General features: G+C 49.3%; 1 protein-coding gene across 1 annotated transcript in view; it reads left to right on the top strand.

Annotated features, from left to right (window-relative positions):
- DHRS12 (dehydrogenase/reductase 12) overlaps positions 1-23,226 on the top strand; it is a 39,619-nt gene extending 16,393 nt beyond the window's left edge. Inside the window, 6 exon segments of the mRNA XM_035726839.1 lie at positions 2,970-2,978; positions 16,178-16,239; positions 17,431-17,535; positions 19,047-19,119; positions 22,996-23,111; positions 23,194-23,226. Of these exon segments, the coding sequence (XP_035582732.1) occupies positions 2,970-2,978; positions 16,178-16,239; positions 17,431-17,535; positions 19,047-19,119; positions 22,996-23,111; positions 23,194-23,226 (398 nt within the window).
- Positions 23,227-23,474: the final 248 nt, after the last annotated feature.

Raw genomic sequence — 23,474 nt, 5'->3', positions numbered from 1 at the left:
AGTTTTCTTGTTTGTATTTAGCAAAATAAAGAGAGACCTAGATGATACCATAGAAGCATCAGAAACACATCAGTCAACTTTTTGGGTTCTTGGTCCTTAGCATGATTGTATTTGCATCCTTCACTGCATTAAATTTTCTTCATAAGACGCTCTTTAAAAAAAAAAAAAACCCACTCTTTTCATGATTTTTTTTTTTTTTATAATATGTGTTAGTGCCAGAAATACTTAGCATTGTTAAAGCATTTTTTTCCCCAGGAAGCTCAAGGCTCATTATAGATGTTATTTTGGTGAGGAGCGCTGGTTCATCCCAGGTGGAGTGTGCAAATATAAAACCAGCAGCTAAGGGAGCTTCCAGCCAGGGCTGAGGAAGGTATGACCATGAGGCAAGAAGATGGATTGAAAAGGGCATTCAGTTAGAACATAGGACACCTGGATTCTGGTGCCCGTTCTGTAATAACAGGTTCACTCATTTTATGCCAGCCCGGTGGTTCTCAAAGTAGGGTTCCTGGACTAGCAGCATCAGAATTACTGGGGAGGTTGGTAGGGTCCCACCTCCAGATCTACTGAAACCAAACCTCTGGGATGGGCCCAAGAAATCTGTTTTAACAAGCCCTCCAGATGATTCTGATGTCCATTAACATTTACAGAACCAATGTACCAGGCTTTTAACGTCTTTGCATTTTCTCCTTCTTGAACCAAGGAGTCTGGAGTAAATTCTCTTGGTGCCTTTCAGCTTGGAGATGCCACGAATATGAGCTTCTCTCCAGTATCTATACCATTTCCTCACTGTAAGTTAAGCTTTTAATGAGGCATTTTAATTACATCTTGTCCTAAATCACAAGATGGCTGGGTGAGGTTTGTGTGGTTGTTGGGGGTCACTGAGGGCATCCATTAATAGCAACCTTCTCCCCACCCAAGAACTGAACAAACTGAGGAGTGAGACAGTGGAGTAATAGCTGAAAACCAGCGTATCACTGTTGTTACCGATGAGGCTAGTTGAAGGGTGTGGTGCAGTGTGAGAGCCAAATGGGTTTCCTAATATCGCAGCCAAGAGCTAGACAGACTCACTCACCTTGTTATAGCTGGCCGGCCCAGGACAGACACCACCTCCTCCTCCCAGGAGAGAAGAGCAGGGAGCAGAGCTGAGCATGCCCAGTTTATTGCTCCCAAATATGCTTTTTTTTTTTTTGAAAGATTTCATTTATTTATTTGAGAGAGAGAGACAGAGATAGTGAGAGAGAACACGAGCAGGGAGGAGAGGGAGAAGCAGACTCCGCACTGAGCAGGGAGCCCGATGCGGGACTCGATCCCAGGACCCTGGGATCATGACCTGAGCTGAAGGCAGACGCTTACCCGACTGAGCCACCCAGGCTCCCCAGCTCCCAAATAGACTAAATTAATTATTGATAATGGCTCCACCTCTCCTGGGCTGAGGGAAGAAGGGGCTGAGGGAGGGCAGAATCGTACTCATCACACTCTCTCCATGAGGAAGGAAGCAGTGGGAGTGGGGAAGGACCTTTCTCCTCAGTGGTTAGGTTGCTCTTCTTTTCTTTTTTTTTCTCTTTTAACAAATACCTAGAAGCTTGCTATGAAATAGTGCAGGGTTAGTACAAAATATTTTCATCTTTGATTTTGTTCCAAATGTAGTATCTTTGCCCCAAGTACCAAACCCAAATATGGGGTGAAGTTGCCTTATAACTTTATAGGATGGCAAAGCCTCCTAGAGCCACACAGCTGGCCTCCACGTGGGTTCTCAGCAGGACCAGCTTCATGGTTTGTGGGGCCCAGTGCTAAGCAAACATATGGGGCCCCGTACTCAAAAATCATTTTAAGAATTACAATATAGTTGTAATTGCTCACCCACCCCCCACCCACCCTCCATCCAACAGAGCTCCGCTGGGCACTGACTGCGTGCTGGGCATCAGGAGTGTTGTGCACCCGTCATGTGTCATTTAACCCTGGTGACCATCCTGGGGTGGAGGTTTTCTTACCTCTCCATCACAGATGAAGATACTGGGGCTGAGAGACATTGAATCACTTGCCCAAGATCAAGTGGAGGAGCCAGGATTTGAACCCACATCCGTCCGCCTCTGGAGTGCATTACCAGGATACAGTTCTACCACCAGCGGCCTTCCCACCCTGCCGTGTTATAGTGAAATACAGGGTGCTAAGGAGTGCTGGGGGCAGGGCTGGGGCACCATTTGGAGGGCCGGCTGGGACTCTGCCTTTATGGAGTCTGTGTCAGGTGTCACACTCTAAGGGGACTGCCTTTTTGATTACACAGCTGGTGCCGTTGTACTTTTGTATGGCTCCGGTCTGCTTCTAAGGACCTTGATATCTCTTCAATTTCATTTCCTATTTGTGTGAGAAACATTGTATTGATCTTCCCAACATCTCTGAGAAGCATAATAATTCTCATGCTCTGATATTTATTCATCCTCTCCAGAGTGGAAGACAGAGTACAATACACAAAACAGCAGGATCATGACAGAGGGGGCAGCTGAACGTGGAGAGGTTAAAATATTGTCATTCTTAAGCAGGTCCAGAGCCAAAGGAACAACCCAGACCTCTGAGTCCTAGGAAATTGCTGGCTGCCTTTTTAATATGAAACATGTTTTCCCGGCCCAATTATGTAATGTGGGATGGGTTGTTTTCTATTTTCCAAGATTCAGTTGGGCCTCTAGAAACATTTCCAATCTGCAGCCAAACACTGGTGGGTTCCTGACACTCTGAGGACAGGAGAACACCAGGATTTGCAGAATCTATAACCAGATTCTAAGGATTTGGAAGCCGGAGGATTGGTTAAATGCAAGATACGATCAGAGCCCACACCTGCACGTGGCCCCTTGTGGAGACATCATAGTATATGAATTAGACAAAGTTCGGAAATAATTCCCCTTAGCCTGTTGTGGGGCTAGGTGGGGTACGGAGAGATCTTCCTAGTTTACCCTTCAGTAGAACAAAATAAGCTGCTCTGGGTAGATTTGTGAGTAGATGCCCTATGGAGGCGAAGTGATCTCGTGAGACAGATTCTGTTTGGTTGCTGTGTTCACCCCTGTGTTTTGGGTGTTCTCAAACCATAGACACTTTGCCTGTTAGCATGCAGTGGCATTAAGCGTCCGTATGGAGGGAAGACAGATGGGAGGGGAGGGGAGGCCGCGCTAAATGCTCTGTTGGCAGCCTGCCACAGTCCGAGCGTTAGCAGATTAAACCCACCACGTCTTAGCCTCGCTCCCACCCCAGGACACACGACCAGGACACTGAGTCTACCTCCTCCAGGACAGCTGCGTCATCAACTAGTTGACTGTAATAAACAGGCAGTGGTGCCTTAGCTCTTTGGCAGAGGGTCGGGGAGTTCAGTGTAGGTCATTCTGGAAGGACGCACATCAGTGTACAGTAAGTGTCCTGTTGCTTGACGTTCTGGGATTTGGAGATTTGGAGCTCTCTGCTCACTGGCATCTCCCCACACCCAGGGAAAACTGCTATTTAAGGCAGGGACTCAAGGGTCAGAAACATCATCATCATCATCATCATAAATAGCACACACTGAGTACTTTCAATGTACTAGGGGTTGCACGAAGTATTTTGGGGGGAGGCCCTCATTCAGTCCTCATAACAGCTTTACAGATTTTCCAGACAAGGAAACTGAGAGTCAGAAGTGCTCGGAAACCAGAGTCTGTGACTCACTTTACTGAATGAAGGACAACTAAATTATAGTTGGTGCATTTTTTTTAGTGCAGGGCCGTATCTGTCAGTTATTGCTACATAACAAACAATTCTAATACTCAGAGATATGCGATAACAAGCATGTGTTTTTTGCTGACTCTTCTGCGGGTCTGCTGGGCTAAGCTCGGCTGGGTTTAGCAGGGTGTCTCAAAGCAGCAGGTTGGAGCCAGAGTATGTTCCAAATGTCTCACATCTTCCTTGGACCATTAGGCTGACCAGGGTATGTTCCCATGGCGATGGCAGAGGTCCAAGTGTGCAAGTACATTTCAAGCCCCTGCGGGCTTCACATCTGCTAACATCCAATTGGCCAATGCAAGTCACTTCATAGAGCCCCAAACCAGAAGTCAGGGAGCATACTCCTCCCACAGAGGTGGGGAAGAGAGGGTGAATAATGTTGACAATGATCTTCCACAAGCTCTGTTTTATTACATTCTAACTCTTTGGAAATAGGTGATCTGAGCTTGATGTGGTAACAATTTATTAACCGAAATATTTAATGAACAAAACACTTCATTTGTTCAGTAAATGTGCAGAGATCCCCTACTATATGCCAGACACTGTGGTCAGTGATGAAGACTCAGAAATGGAAGGGACTTCTGGTCTAATGGGAGAATTAGACACATAAACGATTTCAGTAAATTCTCTTTTCATCCATGAAGGGATCTAGGGTGCAAAGCCTCAGAGGAAAGCAAAGAACAGTACTTCCAGGGTATGTTTCTTCAGACACTGTGTGTGTTTGGTACCAGGCATTCTTGTCAATAATCTTTACCCTGAGCTTTACCATGCGCCATTTTGCTTCAAAGACTTCCTTCCAGCTCACAAGCCGTCAAGCTTCCCAGAGAGGCACAGAATTTGGGAAATAGTTAAGTACTGTAGAAATGTCAGCTAGTATTGTTTTAACATCCAAACCGCTTAACTTGGAATTGAAGTCCTTTGTTGTCGTACCTCATCTACCTGTCCAAATTTCCTACTTTTTTTCCTACGCGGATCCTTTACCAGTCAGCCCATTATTTTTGGAATGTGCCACTAACAGTGACGTCTCCATGCTTTTGTCCCTGCTGCTCCTCTGCCTGGAATATCCTCCACTTGGTTAACTTCCACTTCTCCTCCATGACTCAACTGGGCACACCCCCAGCGCGGAGCTTAGTCAGGTGCCCCTCCTCTCAGCGCCCAGAGTACCCTCCGTGAGCTTGTTGCCTCACGTTAGGACTTACCGGTTGACAGGTTGGTTTCTTGCAGAGCAGGGATCCTCGAGGGCCCATGCTGTCTGGCCACTAGGAGGCGCTCAATCTGTGTTGGCTGAACAGTAATCCAGGTGCTCCACCCCTTTAGGACTCTCCACACCTCCCGTTCCTATTCTGTAAAATGTGGATAATGATACTTTTATAGGCTAGGGGTGAGGATTAAAGAAAGGATTGTAAGTTATTTACCCAAAGGAAATCACTCACATTCACACAAAAACAGGCACGTGAATGCTTAAGCTGCTTTATTTTTATTCATAGTCACCCCAAACTAGAAACAACCCAGATGTCCTTCAGCTGGTGAAGAGATAAACTGTGGTCCTTCCACACAACGGAATGCTATTCGGCAATAAAAAGGAACAAAATATTGATGTAGGCAACAATGTGGATGAATCTTGAATGAACTGACAAAAGTCAAGCCAGACCTGAAAGGATACATACTGGTATGATTCCATTTACATGACATTCTGGGAAAGGCGGATTTATAGGGACTGAGAACAAACACGTCAGTGATTGCAGGGTGCTTGGGGTGGAAGGAGGGATGACTATGAAGGGAATGGGTGACCGTGAGGAAATATTTGGGATGAAGGAACCGTTCTGAATCATGCCATAGTCTAATGCATTTACCCAACCCTGTGCATTTACAAAAACTCAAATGTACACACACACAGAGATGCAGAGTTTTACTGTGTGTAAAAAAGTATAAACATACAGTTGACCCTAGAACAACATAGGTTCAAACTGCACTGGTCTACTTATACGTGGATGTTTTCCAATAACTACAGTACTATAAATGCACTTTCTCTTCCTTATGATCTTCTTAATAATGTGTTCTTTTTTCTAACTTACTTAATTATTAGAATATAGTATATAATATATATTTAAATACGTGTTATTCGATTGTTTATATTATTAGTTAAGTCTTCCAGACAATAGTAGGCTATTAGTAGTTAAGTTTTGGGGGGGTCAAAATTATACACAGATTTTTTTTTGAAGAATTTACTTATTTATTTTAGAGAGGCAGGGAGAGGGAGAGAGAGAGAGAATCCCAAGCAAATTCTGTACTGAGCACAGAGCCCAATGAGGGGCTTGATCTCACGACCCCGAGGTCATGACCTGAGCCAAAATCAAGAGTCAGACACTTAACCGACTGAGCCACCCAGATGTCCCTATACACAGATTTTTGACTGCATGGGGGGTTGGTGCCCCTGACCCTGTGTTGTTCAAGGGTCAACTCTGTGTGTGTGTGTGTGTGTGTGTGTGTGTGTATTTTTATATATGAAAGAAAAGCATTGTAACTTTCAGCACAATGTCTGGCATGTAGTAAGTCCATTTCTTAGTGAGAAGCAGATTATTACAGTTGTTTTTTGGTGCCTTTTCTTAGTAATCAGTGAGCTCCTAGAAGGGGAGGACTGTATCTTCTTCAGCTTTCAGTGCAGATAACCCCGCACATGCCTGAGAGTAGCAGGTGTTCAGAAGTATCAGTTGGTGAGGAATAAATGCAGAGGCACCTTTCATGCTGCGCTGTGCAGAGGTGGGGGGGTCACTTCCTGGCCCACCTGCTCCAAGGACCGTGGGGTGCACAATGGCTGGTGAAGGATTAAACAGCAACCTTTCAGTCCAGGAGAGCCTCTTAACCCCAAATTTTATGTTTCCTGAGAGCCCATATGGTTCTGGGCAAAATCGGGAAGGGGACAGTAGTCCCAAAAGATGACCAGCCAGCCCCAGTGCCCACTGGGGTTCCTATTGTTCCTCTGCGCTCATCATTATCCTAGAATTTTCTCTGTACTGCCTTTCCCCTAAGAAGCCACTGAAAAGGAAGGAGAGAGGAGGATGGAGAAGGAGAGGGCCACCATCCAGCTACATCAGAGGTCTCCCTGAGGTTTCCTTTTACCATTTTGGCGTCTGGACTCCAAGGTGCCCAGACTCTTCTGATCTCTTCAGAAAATCAAATGAATGGATGCTAGAGTATTATCTAGGCCCCAGCAAGGCCAGTATGGTCTCAGCATCATTCCACGTTCTGGACCATTCTCAGTTCCCTCCCTTATTTCTCCTCTCTCCCTTCCCTCTAAACATCTGTCTCTTTTCTCTCATTCGCTTAGGCCAACCCTACTTTCTGGGTCCCAGCTCACAGCTAAGGAAACCAAGGGATCTGTTCTCATCTTAGCAGGTGCCATCTTAGGACTTGTATGTGGGGGTGAGGTATGGGAGGAGGCATTTATTCAAGATCACCTTTTTTTTTCTGATGAGTATTCACTTAAAAAGTGGGGAAATAAAAATATATGAGAGTAATAAAAAAAAAAAACTCCTGTAATTCCATCATTAAGAAATAACCACTGATAACATTTTTGTTATTAATAGATTTTTGGTCTATTTCCTTTAAGCCTTTTTCTATGCATGTCCCCTACTTCCATCTGGAACCACACTGTATGTATCATTCTGAGTCCTATGTTTTCCCACTTAACATTATATTTTAAATGTTTTCTCACATCATGTAATATCCTTTAAAATGTTACTTCTATTTAGAGTGATTCTATTGGATGAATGTTCCATAATTTATTTAATTAACCCACTGTTGTGGGATATTTAGCTTGTTTCCAACTTCTCACTATTGAAAATCACTCTGTGATAAATGCTTTTGTACATATATTTTGTTTACATCTTTGGTTATTGCCTTAGGATGGGTCCCTAGTTGTGAAATTACAGAGACCTAGTGTGTGAGCATTTTTAAGACTGTGATATATATTAACCAAATTGCTCTCCAGAAAAACTGTAGCAATTTATATTCCCTCCAGCACTGGAAGTGCTTATTTTTTTTTACTTCCTATTGTTCTCAAATGAATGATCTTTGCAAAACTGATGGATGAGATATGACATCCTATTTTCCTTTGCATTTCTTTGGTTGCTAGTGATATTGAAGTTGGTGGTGTTGCTGGTAGTTTATTGGCCATTTGTATTTCTTTTGCTAATTGCCTGTTCATGTCCCTTGCCCATTTTTCTATTGAGATCGTTATCTCTTAAACTTGCCTTATAAACCTTCTTTGGCACATTTACTGCAAGTCCTCACCCCACCCCAGTTTGGCAAATTCCTTTTTAGTTTTGTTTTTGATGTTTCAGTTTGCCGCACAGAAGTTTACATTTTTTATGTAGTCAGGCTGTATATTTATCATTAAGACTGATTTATTCACTTTTATGATAAAAAAAATCCCTTGTTATTTAAAATAATTACATTCCCCCCCCATTTTCTTATAACATTTTCTTAGCTTTTGAATGCATCTGGAAGTCACTTTTGAATAGGGCAGGTAAGGAGACTTTCTTTTTATTTCTTTCTCTTTCATGCTCTCTCCCTTATATTCTTTTTTTTAAAGATTTATTTATTTGAGAGAGAGAGAGAGAGAGAGGAAGAGAAAGTGTGTGTGTGTGTGTGTGTGTGTGTGTGTGTGAGCATGGGGGGAGGGGCAGAGGGAGAGAGAGAGAAAGAGAATCTCAAGCAGACTCCCCACTGAGCAGGGAGCCTGACACGGGTCTTGATCCCAGAACTCTGAGATCATGACCTGAGCCAAAATCAAGAGTCAGATGCTTAACTGACTGAGCCACCCAGGTGCCCCTCTCCCTTGTATTCTTAATAAACAGTGTCACACAGCACTGCTTATTTATTGCATATGCTTTCCTTTCTTTTGAGTTGTGATGTTATCTTTATTGTATACCAAATTCTCATTAAGTTGCTTCTCTTTATGAGCTCTAGTCTGTTCCACTGATCTGACTATTAATTATTATGTCAAGGCCACACTATTCTAATTATTCACAGTACATTTTAATATCTTCTAGGCCAAGCCCCAGCTCATTACTTGTCTCATCCTTAAGACATTTTACCCCACGGGATTGGTAGGTTAGGGTGAGGAGGCAGATTTTACACAACAGGGGAGACGAGTGGGGTCTGCAGCTCTTGAAATCACAAATAGGATCACCCCCACCTCCACCACCCACATTCAGAAGGATTCTAGAGCCATGGGTGAGGCTCTGGGGAGTTCAGTCTGGCCCTTTTAAGGAGAAAGAATGAATGAATCCAAAAGTTAGAGATCATTTGCCCACTGGCTTTTGGTTTCCTGCCAGCCAGTGAGGCTGCTTTGGATGAGGCACAAAACCCTCCCAGAGTTGAGCTCCTGGCCACGTTGTTCCTGGGCCTCCCCACCTGCCCCAGGGGTGGGGTCTGGGCTGCTGTGGCACGGAGGGCAGGGCTGGGCTCTCTCTGGCCTCTGCTGGGACCGCTCCTCTGGTCTCCCTGCCCCAGTCTGGAAAGTCAGTGTTGTGCCTGGAACTCCTCCTGGCCTGTGGGCCCAGGGCCTCATCTGATTACCTGGCTGGGATTCAGCAGGTGTTTTTAAAGAAGTGTTACTTATAGCAGTTCTACCTGGCCCTCATTTGGGGGAATTTTAAAAACAAAATCCCAATTAAGCACCTTCATGGTTTTAATGAGCGGAGGCCCCAGTGCCCACACTTAGGTTCTCCCTGCTGTAAAGCAGGTGCTCTCATTGTGTCCCAAGAGTGGCCGGCAAGAGCCTCCCTCATATGTGACAGCAGGGAGCAAATTCAGTCATCTTGCTCCAGAAACACTGGTCTTGCTGGTGCACCATGAGCGTTGGACTTTGGATGGCCTGGGGAGGATGAGGAAGCAACAGCATTTTAACACTTGTGTGAGTGACATCGAGTCAGGGCAACTGACCAGGGCTCGGCCCTGCCCCATCAGGTGGATCCTTCCCATTAGCATTCATAAATGTCCATTTCCTTGTCTAAAAACAACAAGAGCAATAACTTTGCTACACTCCACCTTACGGTGACTAGCAGTCTGGATTTCCCCAGGACTAAGTGGATTCCAGAATAGAGGACTTTTAGTGCCAACACTAGGGGAGTCCTGGGCAAGCTGGGTGAGTCTCTGCTCCACACCCTGCTCTGTCTTCCTCCTCTCCTTCCCAGCCGGTTTCTATCTTCCCTTCCTTACTTCCTGCTCACTCTGCAACCACTCCATCCTGTTTTTCTCCCCAACCATTGGCGATTCTTGCTGAGGTCCCCTGTGACCCTTGTGTTGCCTCCATTCTCAGCCCTCCTGACCCCCAGCAGCTCTTGACATGGCTGTCCGGACTCCCAGGGAGCACGGTCTGCATAGGCCCTGTGCTTCCACTCCTGAGTCATGGCTCCTCCTGTCCCTGCTCCGTCTTCCTCAAGCTCCAGAGCTGGCATGATCTGGAAAGACTGCAGTCCCACCCAGCCCAGTCCTGGCCTCCTCCTTTATCCCCCTGCTCTCCGTGAGGATCTCACCCCTGCCTGCAGCCCCACATGCCTGCCATCATTGGCTCTGGCTTCCCAGAGATCTCCATGTAGCCCAGGTCTCTCTTCTGAGCTCCAAGTTCGTATCTCAGATGCCTCCTCCTTAGCCTGTCCAAAATTCGGCTCTCGATCTTCCTCACCGATCTGCTCCTCCTCTAGTTGAGCCCACCTCAGTAGATGGCATGGCTGTGCACCCACCCACTCATCCTTGGCGCCTCCCTTTCCTCACTTCCTGAACGTAGTTGATCTGAAGCGGCCTCCGTCACATGCCTTCAGCCTGTCTGCTTCTCTTTATGTCCACACTAGCACTGCCCAAGCACCCCCGTCCCTGAGACACAATGTGTAAACTAGGGCTCTCGGTGCCCTCTCCTGCCCCGCCCCGCCCCCGTGGCTTCCTCCATAAAGCCGACAGAGTGATCCTTAAAAATGCAAATTTGCTTCCTTCTGCTTGAAATCAGCCCTTGGTGTCATGAAATCTCGGTGTCATTGACATTGGCCTTCCAGCCTCACCCAGCCCCACTCTCCGCCTTGCTCACAGCTTCAGCCACCCTCAGTTAAGCCTCTTTGCCCAGGTTGTGCTCCACACCCGGAACACCCTCCTCCCTGTCCCAACCCCCCCCCACCCTTTCCACTTCTTCTCTGCCTCTCCTCTAAATCTTAGATGCCACCTCATTGCTAATGTGGGCCCCCATTCCACCCCCATGTGCTCATAACAGTGTGTACACACTTTTCCATCACAGTACTTACCTGAACAGTGAGTGTGGGTTAATTATGTAACCTGCTTAATGCCTATCCATGCCGGGAGAACGCATGGGGGCAGGGGGCCTCACAGTACCCCTCATCCTTAGCACTGGGGCTGGCATTTGGCAGGCCCTTGATAAACACTTGCTGAATGAATGGAACTGGATAGGGAGGATGAGTTGAGTTTGGGGCAAAGGGAAAAATCTGACTCCCTCTCACTGCTGTCTGACCCCAAACCAAGAATACCCCATAAGAAGCTGATGACTCAGATGCTTCCTAATGCATCATTTTCTGTGGGAAGCTGTGTTGCTGGCCTCCCCAGGTGATATGATCTTGGAAACGGTCCCTATATACCTTGCAAGGTCAGTGTGTGAGTCTCCCATGATCCCTATGGGATGTTTGGTTACTGCACGCATGGAGAAGTACCAAATGGGATTCCCCAGTGCAGGTGTCTGCTCCTTTAAGATCTACACCAGTAACTTCCCAGAGCCAGAGTGAGAGTTCTTTCAAGCTGGCTTTGAAGGTATCTGAATAGAAATACCCCTCATTTGTCCTATGCTAAAATGTAAAACTTACAATATATTTTTTCTCATCAAGCAATAATTAACTTTAATGCTACTCAAATACACTAAACTCAAGATATTTTATGATTTTAGGAGCACCACAGATTTTTTTGTTGAGGTATAATTGACATAGAACATTATGTTAGTTTCAAGTGTAATGAATTTAATATTTGGCTAGAAATGTGGTTTTCGTAATGCTGTAAGAGAGCTCCACATCTCTCCTTCAGTCACCCGGACATGACACAGTTTTACCTCCCTTCCTAATTAGCTTATAGAGGAGAGATTTGCTTCAAGGCATGTACCCATGTAATAAAGGTCCTTGTTGCCATATTTAGAAGACTGTGTCCAACATAAATTCCACTCCCAAATCTCTTTCTTATAATGAACCTCCATCAACATAATGAGTTCCTTGGAAGGAAGACATTGTGTAAATTAAAAATACTAATGAGTCATAATGATAATGAATTCTTTTCCCTATTACTGGGAGCAGGACTAACCTTGGGCACATTTTCCAGTAGCTGAAGGTGCCTTCCCTATACCTAGGACTGCCCTCCTCTGGGACCCCGTTCTCTAAAATTTCTTCTTCTTCTTCTTCTTCTTCTTCATCTTCATCTTCATCTTCATCAAAACTCTGAATCCCCCAAATGTCCCTGATCCTATCTGGTCAGTCTTGGAGGAAAGGAAGTTACCAAACTGGTTCACACTCAAATATGAGTGACCAAAGCATCTGTTAGCCATTTCCAACAGTGCCCTGCCAGTACCACCTGGATGTTGTTATTTTTTTTTTAAAGATTTATTTATTTATTTGAGAGAGAGAGAGAACATGTGAGCCAGGGGGTTGCGGTGAGGGAGCGGGGGGCAGAGAGAGAGGAAAGAATCCTGAGCAGACTCCATGCTGAGCACAGAGCCTAACGTGGGGCTGGATCTCACCACCCTGAGATCATGACCTGAGCCAAAATCTAGAGTCGGAGGCTTAAGCGACTGAGCCACCCAGGTGCCCCCTGGATGTTGTTATTTTGACTGGTGGCTGATTAGCACAGAATAACTGGCCGACTTTCTAGCTAAGCTGAGTATCTTTGGGACTGTTAGGTTATAAGTAACAGGAACCCACTCAAGCCAAATGGGCAAAAATAATTTGTTAGTGGGCTACAAGGGCACAGCCCTCACAGAACTCTGTGGCAGAGGCACAGCTGGGCTTTGGGCGGGTCAGGGATAGGACAGGACTGCTGTGAGGAAGCGGGGTAAACATCTCTGGGATGGTGGTCCACAGGCGCATCACAACTGTTTCGCTCTCTCCTCCTCTGCTTTTCCACGCATGGGCCAAATATGGCGCCCTTGAGTCAACCTGTCCTCAGTGCAAGGGTTCTGTTTCCACACTCTTGGGGGAGGGGGGAGCTTGAGGCCACATGGGACAAACACAGTGCCTGGCTCAGGGTAACAACTTCGTTATGTGTTTTTTGTTCTAGACAGGATGTGGGGCCCACCCCTGAGGGGAGGGGTCGGGGTACCTCTCCAAAAGAAGTCTACGACATCAGGCCAAGGAGTTTTTTGCTTAGTTCAGTCAGGAACCCCGGATGTTGAAGGGCTTTGGGGGAGGAGAATGGCATTGATTTTTGTTAACAACAGGCCTGTAATGGGCTCTATATGAGTGGGGCAAAGAGCTCCTGGTGCCAAGTTCATCCTCAGGGAATAATGACTTGCAAACAACGGGATACATTCCCACTCTCTTGGCGTCAGTGTCGCCTGGGACTCAATGTGGTTTAATGAGTCAAGAAAAGGGAGATTTGCCATTTGTTTTCCACTTTGTATGCACTTGCTGGGAACTTGGATAAGTCACCAAACCTCTTTGGGATTCTCTTGATTCCAATTCTTTTTTTTTTTTTTTCTTAAGATTTTATTTATTTGACAGATAGAGACACAGCGAGAGAGGGAACACAAGCAGGGGGAGTGGGAGAGGGAGAAGCAGGCTTCCCGCTGAGCAGGGAGCCCGATGTGGGGCTCGATCCCAGGACCCCAGGATCATGACCTGAGCCAAAGGCAGACGCTTAACGACTGAGCCACCCAGGCGCCCCTTGATTCCAATTCTTTTAATAAAAAATTTATACACACACACACACACACACACACGTGCGCGCGCTCATACATACATACATTGCTTACATATTTTTATGTTATTCTTCCAGCAGATTATTGTTCTGTTTCTCTTTGCTGGCCTGAAAAGACTCTGAAGGTACATGATGAGCAGGGCCTCAGAAACCCGGCTGGGAGTCACAAGGATTATAAATCACTAGTGGTCAGAAAAAAAGATGCTTCTCCTCCTTCTCAGGGAGGAGAAATGTGTGCTGCCTGTGAAGAGCTACACAGGTTCTTTATAATGATGAAGCTGGTGGTCTGGTAGGCAGAAAGCACACAGAAGGAAATGGTATCTCAGATCTGCTCCTTTGGGCGGTGGGTGGGCATGGGAGAAGGGCACGGAAAGGCCTGTTTTGTGGCTTTGGGATGAAGGAGATTTTAAAAAGATAGAAAAGCGCTTGAAGGGCCTGTTGCTAAAAACTGTGCTGTTTTCTCCAGGAGTCTTTAAAAAGCACCTACCACTTGGCTGTGCCCTAGAAGAGAGAATTTGGCGGGATGAATGGTGCAGCCAATCCTCCTGCAGGTGACTGTTAACATTTAAATCAGGTGTGTTCTCCTAGGGGATGAAACAGGAAACAAAACACACAACCATCTCCTGGGTAGGGTGGGTAGGTGCAGAGGGGCTCACCCTGGCTCTCCTCCATCCAAGGCCAGGAGAGAGGAGGTGTGCCCAGACAGGCCCCGTGAGTGAGCCCAGTCCTCAGCCTCGCTGGGCATGGACAGCTGGGCCTCCCGGAGGAGGGGGCTGCAGGCCTGCTGTGTGGACCCTCCTTCTAGCCTTCATTTCCTTTACTCAGGAGTCATTTATGACAATCCGTCGTGGCAGGCTGACGGGACCGATAGCTTTTGGCAGAAGTCCTTTCTTCTCGCAAATTAAATCACAGAGAGCGCCACGGGCAGTGAATACAAAGAAAGTGTTCAAGGCCACTGGATGGAGGGGAACAGCTGTTGGAGACCAAGTGTTCATGAGACTTCAAAATCCACATATACTAACAAGGCAGGCCCCTGCAAAAATAAGTTGGGACGTGGACACCTAAGAATGCTGTCTGGGATGAAAGTCAAAACTCGGAATTACAAATAACAATACAGAAATGAAATAACTACAACAGACATGCACCAAGAGCTTCCCGGTCCACGCACGCGTTTTTCTCGTGCCGCAAACCCCTCTGATCCTGGGAGGGGGGCTGGCCAGCTCTGATCTCCCTTTTACAAGTAAAGAAACCAAGGCTGAAGTTGCTACGGTGACTCGCCCTCCGTCACACCGCTGGTAGGTGCCCAGATCCAGGCTCCGAGCACCCTCCAGGGCCCTGTCCGTGGTGCCGGGCTTCTCCGGTGGGGTCAGGTGCTGAGCCAGGCACTGGCAGCGGTGGGTGGAGCTGGCCAAGCAGAAACTTCCAGCAGCAGCCCAGAAAAGAGCCCAGGGTGCTGGCACTTGGAACCCTTGCATGTTTCCCACCTCACATTAAAAAAATATACAGATAGATGGGGTGCCTGGGTGGCTCGGTCGGTTAAGTGTCCGACTCTTGGTTTTGGCTCAGGTCACGATCTCATGGGTCTGGGATTGAGCCCCATTTCAGGCTCCTTGCTCAGCCTGGAAGATTGAAAAAGTCTCTCCCTCTGCCCCTCACCCCACACATGCGCATGCATGCGCGCTCTCTCTCAAAATAAATAAATACATCTTCAAAAAATAATAAAAAACAAAAAAATATAGAAAGGCATGAGGACATACAAATAAGAGTTCCACCATTCACAGATAAGCATTTTAAACATTTTAGCACACCAAAATATCATCCTTGGAGATATTTCCTGTTTTGACACCTTTCCTCGCAAAAAATGAAATTCTGTTGTGCCTGCCATGTTGCAACTTCTTATTCTGTATATTGTGACTATCTCTCCAGGTCACATACACTTCAATAGTATTTTTTTCTCATTTTGTTAAAAATGTATGTTTTATGATAACAGAAATAATCCTAGAATTATAGGCTTATTGTAAAATATTCTAATTCAAAGAGTGCAGAAATGGATAGCAAAGGAAGCCAATGTTTCACTTCATCCCACCCTTGGGACGTAAGCAGTTTTGCTAAATTTCTTATTTCCTGCTCGTCCTTTTCTGTGCTTAGACCAGACATAACAAACATACACGCATGTACCAACTTCCCCACACTGTGGGCTCCTAGACTGTGCTGCAGCTGGCATCTCCCCTTCTTCTTCGTCTCGGGACAGGAGGCTCCAGTCCTGGGAGAGGAAAGTGTCATGGGACCAGAGAAGGAAGCATCACAGGGCTAGTTACAGTGTTTGGATTTGAAAACCCTCTGGGGTGGTGGGTGGTGGGTGGGGGACGGCAGCGTAGGGGGCCACTTGCCCACCCCTCCTCGGGGCCACTGGGCGGCAGGGCCCCACAGCAGAGTTCGCTGCCTGCCGCCCTCCCGGAGCATGCTGCCTCCTGAGGTGTGTATATTCTTACGACTGCCTCGATCCCTGCGTTGCAGGAAGAACTAGACCCCAGAGCAGCGAGTTGACCTCTTGGGAGGTTTTGTAGGTTTGATTTTGTTCCTGATGGCAAGTCGGTGGTCCCACATTTGCTGCCCCAGCTGTCCTAAGGGGGGCATGTTGTCCACATCCATGGGAAAAGCCAAATTCTGTCCGGTGGACCCATGGGCCTTCTCTCTGGTCACCTGAAATCAGGCAGTCAGGGGCCAGACTGGACAGCATCTGGGTGGGTCTAGAGAGGAGCTGATGATGGCTGGGAGGTCACGATGGGGATCGGCCTGGTGCTTCTTCCTCAGGACACACATACTTCAGCAGGAGTTCCTGACATGTGGATTGGGATTCCCGAATCCTCATCTGGGTGGGTGCCCACACATGGCCTACGAATTCCCTGTGGAAAGGGAGGAAGAAGCATCCACGAGCCGTGTTAGAGACCCCAGCCCTCACCGAAGGCTTTGCCCTGATGTCATCTGAGAGTCGGCAGAGCATCAGGAAAGGGAGGCTTCTGGAGAGCAGGGCAGCTGTGGAAGGCATTCAGGTCAGGGGTGGACAGGTGCATTTCCCGGAGAACATGCTGCTCAGATGGGAGGGGCCAGGCTAATGGAGCCGGTTCTCTCCTAATGGGTTAAAATGACCCAAATCAGAGAAACCAGGAGGAAGGCAGTTTGCGGATGCTGCCTTTTCTCTGCCTTAGTGGGCAGAATGACCACTCCCCCCCACCCCTGGTGTCCATGTCCTCGTTCCTGGAACCAATGACTATGTCACCTTTCCTTGGCAGAAAGGGACCTTGCAGAAGTGATCCTGAGACAGGGAGAGTATCCTGGACTATCTAGGTTGGGTCCAGTATCATCACAAGGGCCATTATAAGAGGAAGGCTGGAGAGCCAGACGAAAAGGAGGAGATGCGCGGCTGGAAGAAGTCGTCCGGGTGGTGCGGCCACAAGTCAAGGAGAGCAGGTGGCCTCTGGAAGCTCGAGAAGGCAAGGCGCCGATTCTCCCCTCAAACTTCCAGAAGGAACACAGCTCTGCTGACACCTTGATTTCAGACCTCTGACTTCCAGAATCTAGGAAACACATCTGCGTTGCTTTAAGCCACTAAGTTTGTGGTCATTTCTTCCATCACCAACAAGAAAATTAATACACTGCTTGACAGAGAAGAGGGTTGGGAGGGTTTTGTAAGTTTTTGTTTGTGAATGTCCATTATATTTATTTCAGGTACCAGTCTCCTCGGGAGGAATGTTGGTTCAGAAATCGAACACCCGTGATCTACAATCAGAAAGGACAGCACTTAATGGAACGAGGGCCTATGCATGAAACAAGGTGAGTGACGTGGTTTTGTCAAGACTGTATTTTATTAATGTACCACATGGGCTCTTTTCCAAAACAAGGCTGATTCTGGGATACACATTAATTTGGATCTTAGCAGTTGCCAGCAGCACCTGGAAAGTTCCCTGGCCCAGAGGGAGCCCCCCTCTGGAGGAGCCAGTCATGGCTGTGCTCAGACCGGGGCGGAGAACGGGAGGGGGTCTTCATTATGCTCTTGGGAGAAGCCACGAAAGCTGCCACCTCTCTTCTTGGTGTTTCCCAGGCTTGCCCACAAAGAAATTGGTGAGGGCTGGTGCGCCCCTCCCCACCCCTGAACAGGAGGGAGCCCAGCAGAGGTGCCCTTGCCCTGAATGGCCCAGAGGGAATAAGGATGGCGGGAGGTCACTCCTCTCCCCTGTGGGCAGCCCTGGACTCACCAGCGACAGATGCCACAGGAGCCACGCCGGGTTCCCTGGGCTCACTGTGAAGGGCGTGCACAGTCCATCCTGGAGGAATGAAAGGCAAGGGTCCAGATCTCTTACCTGATCTTAAGTATGGTCATACTGCTGTATGTCAGGTGTGACACTTATTTCTAAAAGCCCGATCTAGAACTTCCGCATTGACGTTCTTGCCCTTAAACTCACCCGGTGGGGCTCCCTCATTGTGTGCGAGGCTGCCAGCACCCATCAGCTTCCCTGTTGTTGGTGTCGACCGTCTCAGAGGGCTGCCTTGCCCGGCACTCCCACCTCCCCCTCTGCCCTCTGTGCGCCCTGAGTGTGCCCCACTTTTGCTCACTGACTCTGCAGACCAATCCTGGCGGATTATTTCCCATGACTCAAAATCCTGACGTTCCAAAGAGCCACACTTCTTTACAGTTTTCCCAGGGGGCATGGGAATAAACCACTCACTCATCAAAGAGGCCCGGATGGAGTTCTTTGCAAAGCATGAGCAAGCAGACCCGGGGTTGGGCAACAGCCCTGATGCAGTGGAGGCTCACGTGGGGTGCAGGGGAGGAGGGTGTTCCAAGCATCTCCATTATGGGTCCCACACGCCAAGGCAGGAGTTAGTTCAGGTATTACTGGACACGTGCTCAGTGCTAGCCTGCGCTGGGGGCCTGAGCTACGACAGCCAGCGGGACAGACCCTGCCCTCACCCAGAGTGCGTACAGCAAAGGACAGAGGGGCACGACCCGCTTGGGAAAGGGGCAGGTCTGGGCGCTAATTTCACAGGTAGGGGCTCGGGAAGTCCCCAGGCAGTGTGCAGCGTGCTCTCCTGCATTGTCACCAGTGTTCCCTTGTGCTCCTTCCACCTCCTGAGGAGGGGCCAGGGTGTAGCACTGGGTTCCACTGAGACGCCCATAAAGACCGGATCAGGAGGACGGGGAGGTCAAGGGCGAAATCTGTGCACACTGCCGTCCCACTTGGGCCCGGGTGGGGCCTTGCTCTGTGTGCCTCCAGCCAGCTCCCTTGCCTCGCACCTAGGGGCGCCTTCCCCTCTCCAGTTGCTCATCCTGCGCCCTTGTGCAGAGGCAGCAGGGGCCGCTGCCGGAGCAGTGGGCCCCAGGGCACCCGGCCATCCAGGGCTCATCACGCCAGGGAGGTCGCAGCCTTTAATTTCCATGCGGCTTTCGGTTCATCTAAAAATATCTGAGCAGCCACAGGATTGAATCTCCCCAGGAATGACCTAAAACCAGTGTAATGAGGACTGGGGAATCGCTTCATTTCCATTTAAGAGGGGCACGTTGGGACGAGAAAGGGAGAAGCCTCAGCTTCGGAAGCAGAGCTTTTGTCTCCAGCTTGCCTTGTGCGTGGCGGAGGGGGGCGGTGCTGGGGTGGGGGTGAAGCTAGGGTGCCCCCTCCTCTGGGATCCCTCCCGACTACAGCGGCCTGGTGGCCGAGGGGGCTGGTAAATGCGGGCATTCCGGGCCCAAGAGGCATGAACAGGGGCCCAGGGAAGTCAACAGGAGACCGCTGGGGACCTGGGGACAGGCTCAGGCCACCTCACCCCCACCCAGGTTTCTCAAAATAACGAGCGTGCAAAGGTAAATAATCATCCCTAAGGAGACAACCAGAATTATCTGGGAGCCTGTTGGAAGGGCAGGGAAGGGGAGCACGGCTCTCTTGGGGATCTGCCCTCCCTAACTCTACAAGGAACTTTCGAAGGGGAGAGACCTCCTCCCCAAACAAGGCAACTAAACCCAGCTGCGGTCACAGCAGACACCCCACCCTCCCGCCCCCCGGACACCGGAGGTGCCCCCTGGGTACACTGCATGTGTCCTCACGACCCCCATGAGGGGGGCACTGCAGTCGCCCTGTTTACAGGCGGGGAACCAAGCACAGAGGCTGCCGTCCCTGCGGGCCGCCACAGGATTCCGGGAGCACAATCGCCAACATCGCCATCCCCTTTCCGAAAGCCAGTTTGTTAGAAGCCTAACATTTGGATAGATATCCTTGGAGTTCATCCTAAGAAATAATTAAAGATCTGGAAAACGAGGCTGCTCATCGCAGCACTAGTGAGAGGAGAGGGAGGTAATAAATTATGGAACACCTGTACAAGAAATCTGTTCAAACCTGAAAACTCTGCCGTAGATAAATGTCTGTGGGAGAGGAAAATTGTCTGCACTATATCATTAAATGAAGAGATCCGGTTCCAAAACTGTGCGCGCCTTATGATCTGATTTTTGCTACACCCACGCCCCCCTAGAAAAAGGCGTGTGTTGGTGCTGTGGAGCATCCCACGGAGACCTGGCTTGGAGACTTGGCACAGATTCGCCCTCTGATGCACAGATCTGAGGAAGCTTTGCATATCCTGTTCTAAATGCAAAGGGGTTGTTCTCAGGGAAGCACACATACCAGGAGAGACTCGGGCCAGGCGTGCTGGGAGACTGGCTTCTCGGTTCTTTCCCCTTCCTAAGGGGGACATGCGTGGCTCTGCCTGCCCGTGAGCGCCATCAGGCCGTGGAGAGCCCTCAGCCCCGTTATTCCTCCCGGAATAATGTCGTCCTGACAACTCCAGCGTCAACCTGTGTGCTTATCAAATCTGTGCTCGCAAGCCCACCACCTGGATCTGCAGTTTGCCATCTGTCGCCCGCAGGTCACAGAGCACCAGCAGAGCCCCTCGGGTGTGGGCAGCCCGTCCATCTGTGGACTTGGGAGGCCTGACGGGGGTTGGGCAGGGGCCTGAGCACGCGGATCTTGTCCTCCACGAGTGGGACAACAGAAGGCTTCAGATGCCTTCTTTTTGCTCATCAGTATTTCCTCAGTCTTCCATAATAAACAAGTAAGTTTTGCTTCTGTAAAAAGAAGTTTAGTTTTAATTTAAAAAATAAGGCCCCCAGATTGTATGATCCTTTCTATCTCTAAAATCCTCTGATCTCATTACAGTTCTCAAATGTTTACTCTGTTTTTTTTTTTTTTTTTCTTTTGTTGGCTTCACAAGAGAACGAGATTTTGTTTCCCAGTGTGCTCACTGCGGGGACACTGTGTTCCCCGAGGTCTGTGGGCAAACGGGGGTGTGGCCTGCAGCCAGCCCTGGGGCCTGGCGGGGGCGGGGTGACACTAGGTGAGGAACCTCTGTGTAGCCTGGGGCCAGGATGGGGTGGGAGGGTGAGGCAGAGCGACTTGGCAGAGGGAAGTAAAGCTCTTCCCCTTCTTACTATATTCCTCCCTGAAAAGAAGAAAACACTTCAGCAATCCAAGAAATCATCAGCCAGGATCCTCAGAGAGGCCAGATTCATTTGAGTGAGACCGCTAACTCAGGAGGCAGGGATCTGAGTGTTTAATCCCCTTTGGCCTCCAGTGTGGTCCTCCCAGTTTTGGAAGGAGACCCTGTGTCTTGGCATGCAGAGGGGCGAGGGACTCCGCAGAGGATCTTGCTCTCGGGGGATGGGCTGGCATGGGTGTCCATGTCCCAGAGCCTGGAGGACACAGGACCCAACACAGTCCCAGGCTCAGGGGGAGCAGGACTTTCCACCCAGGCCGAGGGGCGACACCTCAGGGGCTTTGTTAGAAGAATCTCTGGAACCCGAGCAGCTTGGCTAGATGTTTTGCTTTTTTTTTTTTAAGATTTTATTTATTTATTTGAGAGAGAGAATGAGAGAGAGAGAGCACGAGAGGGAAGAGGGTCAGAGGGAGAAGCAGACTCCCCGCCGAGCAGGGAGCCCGATGCGGGGCTCGATCCCGGGACTCCACAATCATGACCTGAGCCGAAGGCAGTCGCCCAACCGACTGAGCCACCCAGGCGCCCTGGATGCTGTTTTGAAGGAGAAAAAGAGAGGAGTGTATGATCACATCCCTTTGTATTATTTATTAGTGGTATTGGTATTAGAAAAAAGCCAAGCACACAATCTCTTCACTTGAGAATTCTGTCCATGTCTCTGTTCTTCCTTCTCACGGCTGTGAGGCTGTCAGTAGGGGGTTCCACACCAGGTTCAAGGACAGGGTGTGCTCTGGGATACAGTGGGGTTGGGGAGAGGGACAGTGTGCTGTGCCTGGCCTCACTCCTGCCACCCCGCACACCTCCGTACAGATTCTTTCAAGGGGACTTCCTGTCTGTCTGTGAACCCTCTTTTTCTAACTCAGGCTGGGGGCCTCTCAAGGTGGACCCTTCCCTCCATGAAACTCAGGGTAGGGTGGGATTGTCCCCCTTCCCCCATGACTGTGCCCAGGCTTTGCTGGTGAGACGTGTCCTTTGCCTGTTGGGGTGGGTTTTGTAAAAAGTGCCTCACCTGATTTTACACCCCGCTTTCCCCCCATCTTTCTGAACTCAGTGGGTCCCTGGAGAACAGAGGTCCTCAGGTTGTGATGCCTGTCATCAGAGTCCTGGGCGAGGCCAGGCCCCGAGGGCCCTGGGTAAAGGTGATCCCCCCGGAAGGTGAAGGGTCATCTGGGAAGCTGACCGAACGCCGGGGAACGGGATCTGTCCAAAGCAGCCCTGGGAAGCGAGTTAGCCGTGACTCTGCTTTTCTATTTCTGGCGGCCTTTATCTGTTAAGGTTTCCTTCTCTAGCTGGGCTGAGTCCCGAGGGACAAGCTCTGGGAGAGGAGGTGGGCTGGGAGGAGAGGGCACCAGAGAACACTTGACCTCGGGCGAAGCCAGGGTCTTCTCTCTGGATCTTGGTCCATTATGGACAACCACCCTCGCTTGAGCTGTTATGAGGCTCTGGTGACCTGGGGGCAGTGAGGGTGGTTGCCTCTCCCCTGGCAGCCACCTGCCAGTTCCTGAACACATCGCACTCCCACCCACCGCAGGCCCCACCCCACCACACCCCTGTCTGGAGACCCTCCCTCGGCCCCTTGCACAGGGTCTGAGTCGGTCACACTCCGCTTGACTCCTGTCCTCCCTGCTTGGTCTCCCTCCTGTAGCACATCAGGACCCTCACCCGTGTGGGCCCTTGCGGGCAGGGGTGGCACCTGACGCCCGTGGGGGCCCTGGTGGCCACAGGCACAGGCCAGTCAGGCAGCTGCCCTTCCCACAGCTGCGTTCCCCTCGCAGTTAGATCGGGACCCCGGTTCCACATAGTTGCCTCTTGCTAGGACAGCGTCACCGGCTGAAGAGGAGGAGTTGACGGAAATCCTGGGAGAGCGGCTCAGAGTAAGCAAGCCAGGCCAGCTTGGGGCCAGAGAAGGTATGGACCAAGGGCCATTGAGCAGATGTCACTTCTGCTCCCTCCTAGACATGCCACTGTAGCTCCGAGGGACTTCGGTGACTCGGAACTTTTACTTTAAAATAAGGATGACCGGGGCCGGGAACAAGCCAAACTTCATCTTCTGTGGCAGGCTTTTTGTTTTTGTTTTTTTTTTCTCCTGTATGAATCTCTCCTTTGAGAATGTGGTCTTCTTAAAAATTCCGTGTTCAAGATCACCCCACATTGTTGGTTTGAGGGAAGCAGGGTGGGAGGCGGGAGATGTGCGAATGGGCTGTGCACGTCTGTCCTCCAGGAGAGGGCCCCATGCT

The sequence above is a fragment of the Zalophus californianus genome, chromosome 3 (assembly GCF_009762305.2).
Source record: "Zalophus californianus isolate mZalCal1 chromosome 3, mZalCal1.pri.v2, whole genome shotgun sequence".
NCBI classification, from domain to species: Eukaryota; Metazoa; Chordata; class Mammalia; order Carnivora; family Otariidae; genus Zalophus; species Zalophus californianus.
This window is presented reverse-complemented; position numbering and strand designations above follow the sequence as displayed.